This window comes from Monodelphis domestica, chromosome 4 (assembly GCF_027887165.1).
Source record: "Monodelphis domestica isolate mMonDom1 chromosome 4, mMonDom1.pri, whole genome shotgun sequence".
Classification (NCBI taxonomy): Eukaryota; Metazoa; Chordata; class Mammalia; order Didelphimorphia; family Didelphidae; genus Monodelphis; species Monodelphis domestica.
The window spans coordinates 381,658,825-381,677,625 of NC_077230.1; the positions used below are offsets into that span (position 1 = coordinate 381,658,825).

Consider the following 18,801-nt stretch of genomic DNA (forward strand, 5'->3'; position numbering starts at 1 on the left):
TCACTCAGACACACACACACAAACACAGAGACACACACAGAGAAACAGACACACAGACATAGATACACACTGAGAGAAAGAAACACAGAGAAACCCAGACACACATACACACACACATATACACACATACTCACTCAGACACACACACACAAACACAAAGACACACACAGAGAAACAGACACACAGACATAGATACACACTGAGAGAAAGAAACACAGAGAAACCCAGACACACATACACACACACATATACACACATACTCACTCAGACACACACACACAAACACAAAGACACACACAGAGAAACAGACACACAGACATAGATACACACTGAGAGAAAGAAACACAGAGAAACCCAGACACACATACACACACATATACACACATACTCACACAGACACACACACACAAACACAGAGACACACACAGAGAAACATAGACACTCAGACATAGATACACACTGAAAGAAACACAGAGAAACCCAGACACACATACACACACACATATGCACACATACTCACACAGACACACACACACAAACACAGAGACACACACAGAGAAACAGACACATAGACATAGATACACACTGAGAGAAAGAAACACAGAGACTCCCAGACACACACAGACACACACTTACTCACACAGACACACACACACACACAGACACACACAGAGAAACATAGACACACAGACATAGATACACACCGAGAGAAAGAAACACAGATAAACTCACACACACACACAAACACACACATACACACACTTACACAGACACACACACACAGACACACACGGAGAAACATAGACACCCAGACATAGATACACACTGAGAGAAAGAAACACAGAGACTCCCAGACACACACAAACACACACACATATACACACATACTCACACAGACACACACACACAAACACAGAGACACACACAGAGAAACAGACACACAGACATAGATACACACTGAGAGAAAGAAACACAGAGACTCTCAGACACACACATACACACACATACACACACTTACACAGACACACACACACAGACACACACAGAGAAACATAGACACCCAGACATAGATACACACTGAGAGAAAGAAACACAGAGAAACCCAGACACACATACACACACACATATACACACATACTCACACAGACACACACACACAAACACAGAGACACACACAGAGAAACAGACACACAGACATAGATACACACTGAGAGAAAGAAACACAGAGACTCCCAGACACACACATACACACACTTACTCACACAGACACACACACACAGACACACACAGAGAAACATAGACACACAGACATAGATACACACTGAGAGAAAGAAACACAGAGACTCTCAGACACACACATACACACACATATACACACTTACTCACACAGACACACATACACACAAACACACACAGAGAAACATAGACACCCAGACATAGATACACACTGAGAGAAAGAAACACAGAGAAACCCAGACACACATACACACACACATATACACACATACTCACACAGACACACACACACAAACACAGAGACACACACAGAGAAACAGACACACAGACATAGATACACACTGAGAGAAAGAAACACAGAGACTCCCAGACACACACATACACACACTTACTCACACAGACACACACACACAGACACACACAGAGAAACATAGACACACAGACATAGATACACACTGAGAGAAAGAAACACAGAGAAACTCAGACACACACACAAACACACACATACACACACGGAGAAACATAGACACACAGACATAGATACACACTGAGAGAAAGAAACAGAGACTCCCAGACACACACAAACACACACACATATACACACATACTCACACAGACACACACACACAAACACAGAGACACACACAGAGAAACAGACACACAGACATAGATACACACTGAGAGAAAGAAACACAGAGAAACCCAGACACACACACACAAACACACACATATACACACTTACTCACACAGACACACACACACAAACACAGAGAAACAGAGACACATAGACAGATACACACTGAAAGAAAGAAACAGAGACACCCAGACACACATATACACACACATACACAGGCACACACGCAGAGAGACATAGACACACAGATCCACAGGCACACAAAGACACACAGAGATACGGTCACACACAGACACACACAGATACACAGACTCAGACACAAATGCACACACACAGACACACAGGCACACAGATACACCCACAGAAAGTCTGTCTGGTAGTTGCCCTGATAGGAATCTCCCCTCCCTCCCCCTCTCCCCAAGTTCTGGTTGCTCTTGGCTTCTGGGATGGCAAATGTCCAGCCGCCAGCTCCCTTCTTAGCCCACACCTGGCCCCTAATCCTCCTGGGTCCTCCATGCATCACCAGCAGCAATGCCCCAGACTGGGTTTCGCTCGTCACTGAAGACACGTGAGGCTGCCTGAAACCCGAGTGTGAATGCATCTGTTTTGTCCCTTCAGGACTGGCAACAAGATTCTGATTTCAGCCGGCTATCTGGGCCTGCCCATGGCCATGGGGCTGGGAGGGGGTGTCCTGACAGGTCAGTATGACCCTCACTGGCTTTTTCCTTCTATTTTCCAAAAGATCCATTTGGTTTTGCCTTGTTCATGATTAAAGTGTGTTATGTTATAGAACGATATCATCACAATATACTGTTATTATTTTGGAAGATACTATGTTATTCTATTACTTCTATGATAATACGTTATTCTATTTTATATTTTATATATAACTATATAAATACAGAGAGAGCATCTCAAAAATCTTAGTACAGTTGTAAGCTTAGCAATCTTGAACACTTCCCACTGCACTAAAGCATTGCAGATGACTAAACTTGGGGGTAGCTGGGTGGACCAATAGTTAGAGCACCATGCTTGGAGTTGCGAGGTCCTGGGTCCCGATGTGGCCTCAGACCCTTCCTAGCTATGTGACCCTGGGCAAGTCACTTCACCCCTCCCCTTGCCTGGCCCTTACTGGACCAGTCACTTCACCCCGTTGCCTCAGTTTCCTCATTTGTAAAATGAGCTGGAGAAGGAAATAGCAAACCCCTCCAGTATCTCTCTGCCAAGAAAATCCCCAAATGGGACCATGTAGCATGGCAAGAACTGAACAAAGAAAGGAAGTGGTCCAAGCCTCCACTAGCCACCAGAACTAGAACCAGAAGGACAATTCCTCCCAGAGGAGGCTCTGCTAGACCCTGGGAGCAGCTCCCAGCTGTCTGCCACAGGCTGCAGAAGCCAGACCTTTGGAACACGGTGAGGCGAGTCTCTTTCTCAGAGTCATTTTGGGAGGTTTGGAGCCACCATCTGGGAATCCTGGCCCCTGAGAGGGCCTGTTGGAAAGGCTTCTGCCGCCCAGAGCCTTCACGGCTCGTTCGCTTCCTTCTCCTTTGTCTTCGCTCAGACGTGTGGGCTTAGTCAGACTGAGAGAGCGACCACCTACTAAGTGCATCCTGCCAGCTCAGCCTGTAGGAAGATGGGAGTTCTGAGAGGTGGAACGAGACCGAGCTTTGCTGCCCTCTTCCGGGAAGGGCCCCTTAGACAGGGGGGGCAGCAGGAGATGGGAAGTCCTGGGTTCCCATGTGACCTCAGACACTTCCTAGCTATGTGACTTGGGCACATCCCTTAACCCCGATTACCTAGCCCTTACCTCTCTTTTATCTTAGAAGTTACACCAAGACAGGAGTTAATGGTTTAAAAAAAACCATATGATTTTGATGGGGAGATAATAGTTATAATACTAAGAACAGCGGCAATAATACCGACAGCTGACACTGATTCCCACTACCGCAGAGTAGGGCGAATTGCCGTTATTTGATAATGCAACTATTATCCTGCTTTATTTGGATTTTTTATCTTTTAATTATTTTTTTAAAAATTAATATTTATTCATTATTTATTTGCTAACTTTATTTTTTGAAGTTTTTAAACCCTTACCTTCCACCTTAGAATCAATATTGTGTATTGGTTCCAAGGCAGAAGAGTGGTAAGGGCTAGGCAATGGGGGTCAAGTGACTTGCCCAGGGTCACCCAGCCAGGAAGTGTCTGAGGTCAAATTTGAACCGAGGACCTCCTGTCTCTAGTCCTGGCTCTCCATCCATAGAGCTACCCAGCTACCTCCCCCCCCCCCCCAAGGATTTTTTATTTTAGTAACAAATTTCCACACAGGTTCTCCAAAGTTATAGGGTCCCTATTTCTCATGATCCTACTTTAAAGGAAGGAAAATTAAACCCAGAAAAGAAAGGAAACAAGAAATTGGTTAAACACCTCTTATACCTTTGACCTCTATAACGATGATCCTGAAAGGCAGCGACTTACTCGTCATCACCATTTTATAGTTAAGGAAACCAAAAGAAAATTTGGTGGTTTGTCATATAGCTAGTAAGGGTCTGAGGCTGGATTTGAATTCAGTTCTTCTGCCCTCCAGGTCTGTGGCTCTCTCCAGCAATTAGGCATTAAGCGATGGGATTTCGAGTCAGAGGACCAGAGTTCCAGTTTTAGTTCTTGCTACCAGCACTTACATAGGACCTGGCACTTTGTGGAGGCTTCATAAAGCCTTATTGCCTTGAGTCACTGCCCCGGGTGACCTTAGGCCAGTCACTGGACGTACTGAAGTGTCAGTTTCCCCATCTCTAGCAGGAGGGGGTTAGATTCAGGGGGTCCATTACAGCAGCAAATACGTAAGTACCCACCGGTCCAGAGAAGTTCCTCAGACCAATATATATCTGCTGGCACAGAAGAAGCTCAGGGTGGGGGGAACCTGGGATCGGAGCTTCCATTCCAAGCAGGCATGTTAAGAAAGCCAGCAGCACTCCTGCCTGGGGAGGATCTGAAAAGGCGGGCGAGGAGGAGATCTCTGCCAGATCTCCATCCTAGAACCTGGCGGCTGGCCCAAGGTCACCAAAGCAGAAAACCTGAGAGCAGGGATGGAGAACTCAGGGCTCCTCCATATTCATTAAGATCCATATTCATTGTCCCACAGGCACCAGGGAAAGGCTAAAACTCTATTTGATAGTCTCTGACTTGTTGTTCAGTCCAGAGAGTGACCCCATTTGATGTTTTCTCAGCAGACACTGGGGTGATTTGCTATTTCCTTATCCAGTTCATTTGACAGATGAGGAAACTGAGGCAGCCAGGGTGAAGTGACTTGCCCAAGATCACCTGGCAAAGATACTGGAGTGGTTGGCCATTTCCTTCTCCTGCTCATTGACAGATGAGGAAACTGAGGCAGCCAGGGTGAAGTCACTTGCCCAAGATCACCTGGCAATGATACTGGAGCGGTTGGCCATTTCCTTCTCCCGTTCATTGGCAGATGAGGAAACTGAGGCAGCCAGGGTAAAGTCACTTGCTCAGGGTCACCTGGCAAAGATACTGGAGTGGTTGGCCATTTCCTTCTCCTGTTCATTGACAGATGAGGAAACTGAGGCAGCCAGGGTGAAGTGACTTGCTCAGGGTCACCTGGCAAAGATACTGGAGTGGTTGGCCATTTCCTTCTCCTGCTCATTGACAGATGAGGAAACTGAGGCAGCCAGGGTGAAGTGACTTGCCCAGGGTCACACAGCTAGTGCCTGGAATTAGATTGGAGCTCAGGAATATGAGTCTTCTTGACTTCAGGCAGGGCACTCCATCCACTAAACTGGCACAGTATCTGCCCAGGTACTTGAGACATACATTTTAGAAAGATTTCCTGCCCTAAATAGTTGAGACTACTTTGGGGGGAGGGGAGACAGGAAGGAAGATAGTTAGCACTGCTGAGCTTTGGTTACCTGGATTGTGAGTCCTCTGAGGACAGGGACCGTGGCTTGTCTGACTTATTTCCCCAGTGCTTGGCACAATGCCCTGTAAGACGCAGGCGCTTAATGTTTCTGTTTGCCAAATTTATTTCTTTTTTTTTTTAACTCTCACCTTCTGTCTTAGAATCAATACTATGTATTGGTTCCAAGGCAGAAGAGTGGTAAGGGCTAGGCAATGGGGGTCCAGTGACTTGCCCAGGGTCACACAGCTGGGAAGTGTCTGAGGTCAGATTTGAACCCAGGACCTCCCATCTCTGGGCCTGGCTCTCAATCCACTGAGCCACCCAGCTACCCTCTGCCAAATTCATTTCTGATGGAATAGCAACTCTGATATGCTATGCCATTTGTGGGATCCTTGCTAATGTGTTCAAAGATATTTGCCCCCTCAATGGGTAGCTAGGTGGTATAGTGGGGAGTCAGGAAGACCTGAGTTCAAATTTGACCTCAGACATTTACTAGCTGTACCACCCTGGGAAAATCACTTTGCACTTTTGGCCTCAGTTTCCTCTTCTGTAAAATGAGCTGGAGAAGGAACTGGCATTTGTGCACACTACTCCAATAAAAGCTATCACTTCAAATGAGGTCATTGAGAGTCTATGGAAACGACTGAACAACAAACATGCCTCTCATCCTGGCCTAGAGTAGACCAGTAGGCCAAGGACACGCCTGCCATGATGAATCTAATTAATTTGCACAATGGAACTAATTCATGTGAGAATGGTCATTGAGTTTCTGAGAAAATCAACAGGTTTTGGAAACCTGTGGAATGAAATAGCACTAACCAACCTGAGGCCAGGGCAGGGCAGGGCAGGAAGCAAGTTCTTTAGAAATCTCTCTCTCCTCATATAAGGTTTAAATGGAATCTCTGTAATTCAGGCTCCTGAAAACAAGTAGGCCAAAGGCTGCATTGGGTGATGGGATCCAGTAAAGTCTGGCAACTAGGCGGTGCAGGGGAGAGAGGGCCAGCCAGGAGTCAGGAAGACCCAAGTTCAAATCTGGCCTCAAATATCTATATTTATATACATGTATTATATATACATATGTTTATACACACATATATATACTTATAAGTATACTATACTCAGCTACTTATTAGCTGTGTGATCCTAAGGAAGTCACTTCACTCCTATTTACCTTGGTTTCCTCATGTGTAAAACAGGGATAATATTAGCACTGACCTCGCAGGATCACTGTGAAGATCAAATGAAAAAATATTTATAAAAGTGCTTGATATATAGTAGGTGCATAATAAATGTTTGATTGTTTCCTTGCTCCGTTAAAGAATTTTTACAGTGAACCCCTTAGACCAGTCCTGGTGAATCTTTTAGAGACTGCATGCCATGCCATGCTGTACCCCTCCCTCAAGTGCCTTACCCTAGAAAGGGAGGGAGAAAGTGCTCCCATTGGCTGCTGGGCAGAGAGGCAGGGGAAATGAGAAATGTCCTCAGGCACATGGATAAGGGGAGGGGAGCAGCTAGTAATGAACTCTGGCAGGTGACAGCACTTGGGCCCACAGAGAGGGCTCTGTATGCCATTTGTGGCATGAGTGCCATAGGTTTGCCACCGTAGCCTTAAACCATCATCATGAATCTGTTGGAGGTTTGTGAACCACTAAATGGGCACCACTATACTAGATGGCTCTAAGGTCCCTTTCAGCTCAAGAACTATGATCAAGTTAAACATTTATTAAGCACCTATTGTGTACCAGGTACTGCACTAATCATTGGGGATATATAAAGACAAAAAATAGGCCCTGCTCTCAAGGAGCTTCTAGTCTAATGCAAACAATATGTAGAAACAAGAGATCAGGCATGCCAAGTTAGAGATAATCAGCAGAAAGTAGGCACTGGAATGAAGAGATCTTAGAGAAGATGGGAGATTAGAAGGAAAGCTAGAAAGCTGAGAAGGTCCAAAGCCTAAGCTTTGGGATCATGTCCAGGAACCCTTCTAGCTCTGAATCCTAGGATCCTATGGCCTGATGATCAATGGAAAGATGGATGGCAGATGCAGAGGATCTGGCATTTTCCCTGTGGTGCCTTGCATCAGAGAAGTGGTGTAATTGATATTAGAGATGAGTATGACTGGGAAAGGAGGTGGCCCATCAGAAAGACAACAAGGAAGGGGCCTGGCGCTTCAGCAGTGCCCCTGAGGATCATAGAAAAGCCTCTGGAGGGGCAGGGAAGGGTGGCCTCTACAGAGCATTTACCAATAACAAGTATGCAAGAGCAGGATGAGAGGCGAGGGGAAGGTTTGGGGATCTCCACACCCATCAGCTCCAGGTTTCAGCAAGGCAGCCATGGAGAGAATAGCTTCATTGAAGTTTGTCTTGTCTCTTAAATGGGTCAACTTGTAAATGGTCCACCCTCTAAAGAGAACTTTTTATATCTTGTCCTTGGAAGGGTGTCAGATACATGATTTCCAAAACCCTTTGGGTGTAATTTGAACCCCTTGAGACAACAGCTTTTGCCAGTTTCTTTTAGAAAGAATTAACCTCAACCAAGTAAAAGCAGGGCTTTTCCCTGAACCAGCTGGTTGTAAGAGATGGAGCTCCCCACCAAGATGCCACCTAGGGGAATTTAATATTTTCATTGCTCTAGAGAGGATGGATATTAAACCACGTAGAAGTAATGTTTAATTTTTCATGACATGTTTTTAACAGGTTTAATTTTAAGTTTCAACATATGGAAGTCACCACATGAAGCAAAATACTTTGATGACCAGGCTTTTTGGGAGGTAAGGCCTTCAATGAACCTACTGTAAAAGTTGGAAACAGGGGAGGCCCTGTGCTTTCCATTTTGGGTACTCCAGTCACTTTCACTGGCCATTTGTGAAGTCTCAGGGTTGTTCTTCTGTGTTCTAAGGGCTCATCCAAATTTGAATTTTATTTCCTAAGTACCCTCCCAGCTCTGACTTTCCAAGTTTTAAGGATGCTCACAGCCCTGACATTCTGTGTTCTAAGGTCTCTCCCAGCTCTGACATTCTCTGTTCTAAGCTCCCTCCCAGCCCTGACATTCTGTGTTCTAAGGTCTCTCCCAGCTCTGACATTCTCTGTTCTAAGCTCCCTCCCAGCTCTGACATTCTGTGTTCTAAGCTCTCTCCCAGCTCTGACATTCTGTGTTCTAAGGTCTCTCCCAGCTCTGACATTCTCTGTTCTAAGCTCTCTACCAGCTCTGACATTCTCTGTTCTAAGGTCTCTCCCAGCTCTGACATTCTCTGTTCTAAGATCTCTCCCAGCTCTGACATTCTCTATTCTAAGGTCTCTCCCAGCTCTGACATTCTCTGTTCTAAGATCCCTCCCAGCTCTGACATTCTCTGTTCTAAGGTCTCTCCCAGCTCTGACATTCTCTATTCTAAGGTCTCTCCCAGCTCTGACATTCTCTGTTCTAAGATCCCTCCCAGCTCTGACATTCTCTGTTCTAAGGTCTCTCCCAGCTCTGACATTCTCTGTTCTAAGGTCTCTCTCAGTTCTGACATTCTGGGTTCTAAGGGCCCTGCTAGTTCCAACGTTCTATGGCCTATTTTGGGGGGCTAAAGCTTTCAGCTTTGACATTCTATATTCCAAGGTCCCTTCAAGCTAACATTATATCTCCTAAAGTATTTTCTAGCTTGAAACTTCACTTTTTCTTTTTTGTGCATTCTATGTTCTCAAGTCCTTTCCAGTTCTAAAATTCTTTCTAACATTCTTTGTTCTGAGGTTCCCCATTAACTTTAACTCCCAATTTGATAGCCCTTTATAATTACAAACTATATGAACAATCCATCCTCCATTCAGCCACTAAAGTGATTTTTCCTAAAGTTCACTATGATCACGTGCCCCCCCCCCCCTTCCCTCCCACTCAGTAAACTCCAGTGGCTCCCTATTGCCTCCAGGATTAAATACGAAACTTCCTGTGTGGTATTGGAAGCCCATCCTGACTTTTCCTGTCCCACCCTTTCAGTCTTCTTACACCTTATGCCCTACCACATTCTTCTTGGTCCAGGGACATTGGCCTCCTTGTAGCCCCAGGGCCTGCTCTGTCTGTCCCCCAGGCCTGGACTACTCTCCCTCCTCTGCCCTGCTCTGAGGACTTAAATCCCAGCTACAATCTCACTTTCTGCAGCAAGCTTTTCCCCAACCCCTCTTAATTCTAGTGCCTTCCCTCTGCTGATTATTTCCTATTTAATCCTGCATAGAGCTGCTTGTTGCTCGCATTTATTCACTTCTTGTCTGCATTAGATGGTGAGCTCCTCAAGGACAGAGATTGTCTTTTGCCTCTTTTTTGTCTTCCATAGCACTTACAGTGCCTGGCACACAGCAGGCACTTAATCAATGCTTATTGCTTGGTTGATTCTAAGGAATGCAGGGGTGATTAGTATTGAATGCTGGACTTGGGGTCTCAAAGACCCAGGTTCCAGTCCCTCCTCAGATAATTACTGGCGATGTATCCCTGGGCAAGTCACTTGATCTTCCCTGAGTCTCAGTTTCCTTGTCTGTAAAATGGGAATTGTGATAGATTCTCCCAGGGCTATTGTGGGGATCAAATAAGCTAGTATATGTAAATCATTTTGCAAATCTGAGAAGGAAACACACACCAGAGTACTAACATGCTGAGTGAAAAAAAGGCATTAGAGGCCTTTACTGTGTTCAACAAGATTTCTGGGCAAGCAAAAAAGGGATCGAGCACTGACCTTGAAGGCCCTTTCCACTTTGAAATCCTATGATTTTTTTAACTCTAATCTTTTAATCTCCTTCCAAGGGAGGGTTTCATTTAGCCAGATGAATGAGATTGGAGGCAGCAGAGCACTGTGGGAAATTATGGCCTTGGAGTTAGGAGGTCTAGGTTTGAATCTTGCTTCTTTGGGTAAATAATGATAACAATAGCTAGCTTTATAATGTGCTTTCAATTTCAAAGTATTACCTTATTTATTATTACCAAATTTGCCATTTATTATTATCAAATTATTATTAAATTTCAAATGTTACCTGATTTGATGGGGAAACTGAGGCAGGTAGAGGCGACATGATTGGCAGAGGCAGGATTTGAATTCAGACCTTCCTGACCCCAGGCCCAGTGTTCTATCCATTACCTGCCCTCACTGCCTTCTCAGTTTCCTCACCTGTAAAATCCATATATCCATACTATCTACCCTAGAATTGCATTGAGATGAGGGGGCTCATTGGATAGAATGTTAGGCCTGGAGTCAGGAAGACTTGGGTTCAAATCTGACCTCAGATACTTTCTAGCTCTGTGACCCTGGGCAAGTCACTTAACCCCAATCACCTAGCTCTTGCCTTTCTGTCTTAGAGCTATTACTAAGACAGAAAGTAAGAGTTTTAAAAAAAATTATAGTGAGAGAAGTTTTATAAACTTTAAAGCACTCTACAAATAATAATAACTAGCATTTATATAGCACTTTAAGGTTTGCAAAGCACTTCACAACTATTTTATCCTCACAATAACCCATGGGTGCTATCATTATCCCCATTTTGCTGATGTGGAAACTGAGGTACAAGTCTTTAGTGACTTGCCCAGGGTCACATAGCTAGTAAATGTCTGAATTTGAGCCTAGGTCTTCCCCACTTTGTAAGCTATTGTTATTTACAAATATGGCCTCATTTGATCCTTACAGCAGCCCCAGGAAGTGGAAGCTATTATTATTCCTATTCAGCAGTTGAGGAAACTGAGACAGTTGAGGAAACTGAGGTTCTGTGAGCTGTTTAAGTGCATGAGGCCAGATTTCAATTCTGTAGAGCACTTTGCATGGTGCCTGGAACATTTTTATTGTTCAGTTGTTTCAGTTGTGTCCCATTCTTCATGATCCCATTTTGGGGTTTTCTTGGCAAATATACTGGAGTGGTTTGCCATATCCTTCTCCTGTTCATTTGACAGATGAGGAAACTGAGGCAAACATGGTTAAATGACTTGACTACAGTCTAACAACTGGCGTCTGAGGCCAGGTTTGAACTCGGGAAGATGAGTTTTCCTGATTCTAAGCCTAATGCTCTACTCATCGCACCACCTAGAACACAGGAGATACTTAATATTTATTTCCTTCTCCTCCCTCCCTCCTATTTCTCCTATTTCAATAGCCTTTGTAATAGGTTCCTCTTGGCCACCAGTCTCTTCCCCCTCTAATCCATCTGAGTCTCACTCAGTCATTGGTGATGTTCCTGAAACCCAGGTCTGACCAGAGCATGTCAATAAACTTCAGTGGCTCCCATCAAATCTTCTCTTTGGTATTCAGAGCCCTTCCTGCCTCTCCAATCCTTCTATCACTTGACCCCTCTGTCCACTCCTTTCCTCTTCTGTCCTGTGACACTGGCCTCCTTTGCTGATCCTTAAGACGCTCCATCTCTGATGGTCCCCAGGTCTGGACTTTATTCTCAGCTCTACCTTTTTGCTTCCTTCACATCTCTGCTGAAATCTTGCCTTCTGCAACGTTTCTCCTGGTCCCCGAGTCTTCCAAATAGTTTTTGCATGAAGTCTTCCCCATGAGCTCCTTGAGGGGAGAGACTCTCTTTGGCATCTCTTTGTCTTCTCAGTGCCTGGCACATAGTAGGTGCTTAATAGATGTGGACTTATCTAGATAGAGGCAGGGGGCAGAGATGGATGGTTAGAACTGGAAGGGCCCCAGTTCTAATTAATCTATTCCAACACTCTTTTTTTTTTAAATAGATGAGGAAAGGAAGGCCCAGAGGGTTTACCTCCCTAAAGCTATGCTACATGGCTGGGATTTACTACCTGGTCCCAGCCTCCAGAGTTCTTTTCCCATTCCATCGTGGTTTGGGCGGGGGTGGTAATGGTGGTGGTGGTGTTGTCCTCACCAACTTTCCTCAGTGGGACAGAATGGGATCGGACCAGTCCAGAATATCACATCTTAAAATTCTATGGAAGAATCACAGCCTTCTGCAGCTTCTGAATATGCATGTGCAGTTTATTTGGAAACATTGTTCATGCTAAGGAATATAAATAACTGCTCCTACTCTGGCATGAAAACAGAACGTGGCTGAGATCTTGTTGCTCTTCCATGTACTGCCAGCTCTCACAATGTGGCTTCCATGGAAAACCTGAATGTTAGAACAACCAAATAAGGCCACTATCCAGGAAATGGAAAATGGTACCTCCTTGAGACTCCCAGTACTGTTTTTTCACTCTGTTGGAAGTGGGGAGATTCAGGGCAAAGCTCATTGTTCTTGAAGGAGGGGGTGTCCAAGAGAGGTTTTCCCATGAACAGGCTGTTTAATTAGGATTTTCTCCCCCAGACTCTAAATCCCAGCTTCCCATGTTCCCTCTCACATTACATGCTAACATAGGGAGGATATAAGTTTTGTGTAGCTCTGCTCCTCACTCTCTTTTCCCCTAATCACAGCTGGGAAAGCAGGCTTTTTGCCAGGCAGAAGAATCTACCCACAGAGGCTTACTTTTTGTTAGACAATTAGGTTTGAACTTCTATTTTGTTTAGTTTATTTTCTTTCTACTTCAAGTGATTATTAATAAACTTTATAAAATATAATACTTGGAGTTATTGGATATTAATTTAAATCTTACATTTGTTGGCGACCACGAAGATACTTTTGGCCAACTCACTTCCCCTGTGGGCCTTACTTTCCTCATCTGTAAAATGAAGAGTGAAAATAAATACAGAAAATACAGTCATTCTAGATCAGAGGTCCTTAACCTGAGGTTCATGATTTTTTTAAACATCCTGATCTTCTGTCTTAGTATCAATTTTAAGATAAAAGAGCTGTATGGGCTAAGCAATGGGGGTTAAGTGATTTGCCCAGTCACACAGCTAGAAAATGTCTGAGGACAGATTTGAATCCACATCTTTCTAACTCCGAGGCCTGGCTCTCTATCCATTGAGCAACCTAGCTGCCCCTGCCCCCACCCCACCCCCTGCCCCACAATATATATTTTTTAATTTCAATAACTGTATTTTCATATAGTTGGTTTTCTTTATAATCTTCTGTATATGTATATATATATATATATATTTTTTTTAACTTGTTTAAAACATGATGCTGACAAAGGAGTCCATGGAATTTACCAGACACTGCCTATGGGAGCCAGGACCCAAAAAAGGTTAAGAACCTCTAGGTTAGAGATATTCTAAGGTTCCAGGTAGCTCTAATTCTGTCTTCTAACATCCCTTCCAGGCCTGATATCACATTCTAAAGACCCTGTGGGATTTGTCAGCCCTGGATACTATGTACCCTGATAATCCCTCTCTTCAGCCTGACACCCCTCATTCCAGACTAGTTGGAGGCTGACTGGGGCAGTTTGAGGGGCGCAGTGGAGAGAGCTGGTCATCATCTAATAATACCAATCTGAGACAGCAGGCATTTGGCTAGAAAAAGGTCACTTCATTTAGGGCACTATAAATCCAGATAGATCTAACTGCCAGCATCACACACCTACATCTGTAGGAAGGAAAAAAAAACCCATTAACTTTTTTCTTTCCTTTACAGTTTCCCCATTTAGCTGTTGGATTTTAAGTTGAAGAATTCAAGAAATAGATGGACAGTTTGGAGCTAAAGAAAACCACCATTATTCCATCTTTCTTCCAGGAATCTAGACCTTTTCATGATCTTACTTGGTGATTCTAGGCCAGTCATTCTAGCTCTCAAATTTCCTTTTCTGTAAAATGAGGGACGTTAGACTAGATGATCCTGGAGGTCCTTTTTGCCTCTGTTGTTCTCTTCTTGTCTAGTAGTTTTCTAACAAATGCATGAAGAAACATAGTTGGATACATTTTTGATGTTAATAAAACTAAAAACTCTAGTATGCTGAACCAATAATAATTTATGAAAAATCTGGTTAGCTTTATTCAAGATGATAGAATATATTCTTCCACGGAATGTGAAATGCCACATTATAACCTTTTTGTAGTGTTTCATTAATATGATTATTTACTAGTGAGATGTGCTTTAGGGCCTTTACATTACATGCTCAAAAAAGGACTCCATAGTCTAGATTATCCATTTCATCAGAGCAGCAAGGTGAAATAGGGGATAATTCAAAAATCCTTTATATTTAGCTCTTGAATACATTATTTTGTTCCTAGTGGTTTTACTTAATTAGGTATAATGTGGGCTATTAAAATTGATTTATATTTAAGACTTTACCCTGGCCAAGAGGACTGAGAGGGAGAAAGAAGAATGGCTGGGGATATTAATGGGTGGGATGATAAATTAGGTCAGGATTTAAAACTGAAATTAAAAAATATGTACATAGCTCACAAAAAGTTGCCTTTAAAAGGTGGTCCTTTTTTTAATGGCCTTGAGAAACAAAGCGTTCTACTAGGATGCAATATTTGGGAGATCGAGTCCTGATCGTGCCGTCTCCTTATTGTGTAACTATAGACCAGCTCCTGTTTCTCTCTGGGTCTTTTGGTTTGCCTCTTCTATAAAATGAGGGAATTGTACTAGGTGATCTCTGAGGTCCCCTCCAGTTCTAAAGCTCCATCTTTGAATGTCTCTTTCAGTTTTGACGTGCTCTAAGGTCCCTTCCACTAGGATGTTCTATGTTCTAATATTCTAGATTTTACAGAGTAGTTCCTAGGACAATCAGACTGTGAAACTTACCTAGAATTATAGTTGGCATCTCAGTGATTCTGTCTTCATCAAAGCAAAAGGAAATGAAACAGATTCCGATTCTGTTGCTAAGCAAGAGTCCATTTAGCCTGGATTAGGATTCTAAGATCTATTTTCCCCCCCATTTCTGCTAGGATACGTTTGGAGTCCTTCAGACTTCTACCACTTACTGGTCACATGGATGAGTTGGTTCTTCCTTTTTAAACAGCGGCAACATGATAATACATGTACATATCCCAGCTCTAGGAGCGGGGAGAGAAGGGAGGAAGGGAGACAATTTGGATTGTACAACTTTGGAAAGTTTATGTGGAAATTGTTATTACATATAACTGATAAAAATAAATGAAATGAAATGAAATAGCTGCGAAAGTGAAGTAAGTGGTAAAGTAGGAGTGTGAAGAGTCACGTTGGTGGCTGCCTATAGCCAGTCCTCTCCCCTTTCCATTCCTTGGCCATGCTAAGAGGGGGAGGTGGGATGGGTCATCCCTGCTGCTGGGAGGCTGAAGTAGGCGGAAGGAGTGAGTTTGGGAATTCTGAGCTGCAGGTGCAGCACCAATATGGTGAGTGAGCAGCCTGCCTAGAGGCTCATGGAGGGGCCAATCTTCTCAGGCTCGAAAAACAGAACAGGTTCTATTGGGATGGGCCTCGGGATTGTTGCTGACCTGCCTGGGTGAGATGCAGACACCCTGTCTTGATAATTCTAAAGGTGGAAATTTGCATGCAAAATCCCTTTGAATGGATCAATAAGAGTCTGAAAGACAGTGTAGTATTGCAGAAAAGGTGATGCCCTTGGAGTCTAAAGCCCGGCTTAGGTTCAAGTCCCAGCTTGAATGCTACTAACCCTGCCACCTTCAGCACATTTCTGACCTCAGTTTCCCCTCATGAAAGATAAGGTGAGGGACAGGGGGATAGGGAAGATGGTGGCATGGCATGAGCAAAGACCTGAGACTATAGTTGGAGGGCCTGGATTCACATCCCACCTGATTCTTACTCTCTGGCAAATCACTTAAACTCTTCTGAGCCTCAGCTAAAAATGGGGGAGAGGGTAGATTAGACAGATGCTGAGATCTTGTCCAGTTCTAAATCTAAGATCCTAGAACACGGCAGGGGAGGGGTGGGGAGAGGGGTCCCTTCCCATTCCTGCAGCCTACATTCTAGGGCAGTGATGGCAAACCTTTTAGGGGCCCTGTGCTATGCTCCCCACTCATGTTTGGGGGAAGAGTGGGGGTCCTAGCTGGCTTGCAGGAAGAGGCACCTCCTGCAGCCACAGGGACCTGCAGAGAGATGCAACCCCAGTGCCTTTTGGGTTGCTTATATTTGCGTCACAATGGTGCTGGGAGTGGGGCTGCCCATTGGGCTCCAACTCCCATGGGAAGCAGGGGACAGAGGGAGCACAGTGAGCCTTTGTGGGGGAGGGTCAACCCCCCCCCCCAGCCTGGTGACTGAAGTGGATGTTTTTGGGGGATGGAGCCAGACCCCCTGCAGCCCCTAGACCCAGACAGGGAAGGGAGAAAAGGGAGGGGCATGGCCTGAGGGCCAGGGTCAGGGAGCAGCTTCTCTGGCATACCTGTCCACAAGAGAGGGCTCTGTGTGCCATCTTTGGTATGTATGCTATAGTTCTGCCATCATGGTTTTAGGGCAGTGATAGCGAACTTATGGCATGGGTGCCAAAGATGGTATGCAGAGCTCTCTCCGTGGGCATGAGGCTGCCACCTCCCACTTCCCCAGTTTGTTACTAGAAAGGCAGAGAAACTTGGGCAGAGTTGCTCCCCTCCCCCTCTCCATGGCATCTGAAGACACTTTTTCACATCCCCGCCCCTCTGCCCAGCAGCCAATGGGAGCACACAGTGGGGATGAGGTGGGTGGCTCATAGGCAGCGGAGCTGGAGGGCGGAGTGGAGTACTTGGCGCCCCCCCCCTCCCCCTTTACACTCCTTGAGGATATTCCTCACTTCATCCACCCCTCTGGCCAGCAGCCCAATAGGAGCATTTCCTCCTTCCCTTGTGTAGGGTAAAGGTGGGTGTGGGGGTGCACCTGGTACTCCGTGGGTGTGGAGGGGCATAGCACATGGTCTGGGGTGGGGTAGGGTGGGGGCAGGGCCTGGCATTCCATCTCTAAAAGGTTCTCCATCACAGGTCTAGGGCATGTTCTCTTTCTATTATTTTTACACATTAAGCTCTAACCTTCAAAAATTCAAACACAAACTACATTGAGAAAGAGTTCTGACCACCAGATAGTTTTATAAAACAAGGAAATGTTTATATATATTTAGCTTAATATTTGACACAGAAGAAACCACATTTAAATAAATATATTAAATCTTTTAAAGCACTTTTAATTGCAATTTTGGACCTTAGACATGATGCCAAATACATATGCACTCATGATTATTTCCCTAGATTGTTCTTTCATTTACTTTTATATCATGACAGCTTGACCAAAGTCACTTTGGTGAAATATTTTCCATGAACACTTCATAAATGAATCAAGTACTTACTTGACAGAATAATATAACTCCCTCCCCCCATAAGTTCATGATTTTAGAGTGTTCTATACCTTTCTGAGTTTTCTTGTAACTTAAAGAGTTTTCACTTTTCACCAGAGGATATTCAGCAAAGTTTATAAAATGGTGTTACAAAAGACTGGGAGTGAGCTATAAAAACAAAACACAACACAAGAGCCAAGCAGGGCTTCTGAAGGAAATCAGGCCTCTTCATTGCCATAAGTCTTCAGTGCGGCCAAACTTAAAGACCAGGCCTCTGTAAACAGAAGAAAAAACCATGACTGAACGCAGAAGAGCCAGAGTATTGGAGATAGAAAGATTCTCTACTTGTGATCCAAATTCTTAAGTAAGCATCAATGGCAACCGTTATCACTTCTGGTGGAGGTCAGAGCATGTCCCTTTAAAAGAAAGGTAGTTAAGAGGCAACTAGATGGCTCAGTGGATAAAGAGCCAGGCCTGGAAACTGGGAAGTTCTGGATTCAAATTTGGCTTCAGGCACTTCTTAGCTATGTGACTTTAGAGAAGTCACTTAACCCCTTACTGCTCTTCCACCTTGTAATGTATATTTAGTATCTATTTTAAGACAGAAGGTAAAGATTTAAATAAAAAGGAAAAAAAGAAAAGTCTTTCAATTATTGAAATGTGATCCTAATTTTATTTATTCTGTTCAGACAGCTTCAGTTCCACAAACATATTATTTTGCTTATTATGTGCTAAACCTCATGCTAGGCACTGGGGAAACAAAGATATCTAAGATATGGTTCTTATCTTCAAGGAGCTCACAGTCAGCAGGGCGCATGTGTTTACAATAGGTACACTGACCTATATCAATGTGTCCATCTTATAATCAGTGATTGAAAAATACCAAGTTTGCTTTCTAAGGAGGGTCCTTAGTTTTTAAGTT

At 44.2% G+C, this 18,801-nt stretch overlaps 2 protein-coding genes across 4 annotated transcripts in view; one reads left to right on the forward strand and one right to left on the reverse strand.

Annotated features, from left to right (window-relative positions):
• LOC100013496 (RH-like protein) overlaps positions 1 to 15,752 on the forward strand; it is a 39,648-nt gene extending 23,896 nt beyond the window's left edge. For both annotated transcript variants that reach the window (XM_016422091.2, XM_016422092.2), the window contains exons 8-10: positions 2,489 to 2,568; positions 8,480 to 8,553; positions 14,270 to 15,752. In XM_016422091.2, the coding sequence (XP_016277577.1) occupies positions 2,489 to 2,568; positions 8,480 to 8,553; positions 14,270 to 14,296 (181 nt within the window). In that variant the 3' untranslated portion in view covers positions 14,297 to 15,752. The remainder of the gene's footprint in view (positions 1 to 2,488; positions 2,569 to 8,479; positions 8,554 to 14,269) is intronic.
• A 1,876-nt stretch (positions 15,753 to 17,628) lies between these two features.
• Positions 17,629 to 18,801, reverse strand: part of TMEM50A (transmembrane protein 50A) — a 31,055-nt gene continuing 29,882 nt past the window's right edge. For both annotated transcript variants that reach the window (XM_001363014.5, XM_056795526.1), the window contains one exon: positions 17,629 to 18,153. In XM_001363014.5, the coding sequence (XP_001363051.1) occupies positions 18,108 to 18,153 (46 nt within the window). In that variant the 3' untranslated portion in view covers positions 17,629 to 18,107. The remainder of the gene's footprint in view (positions 18,154 to 18,801) is intronic.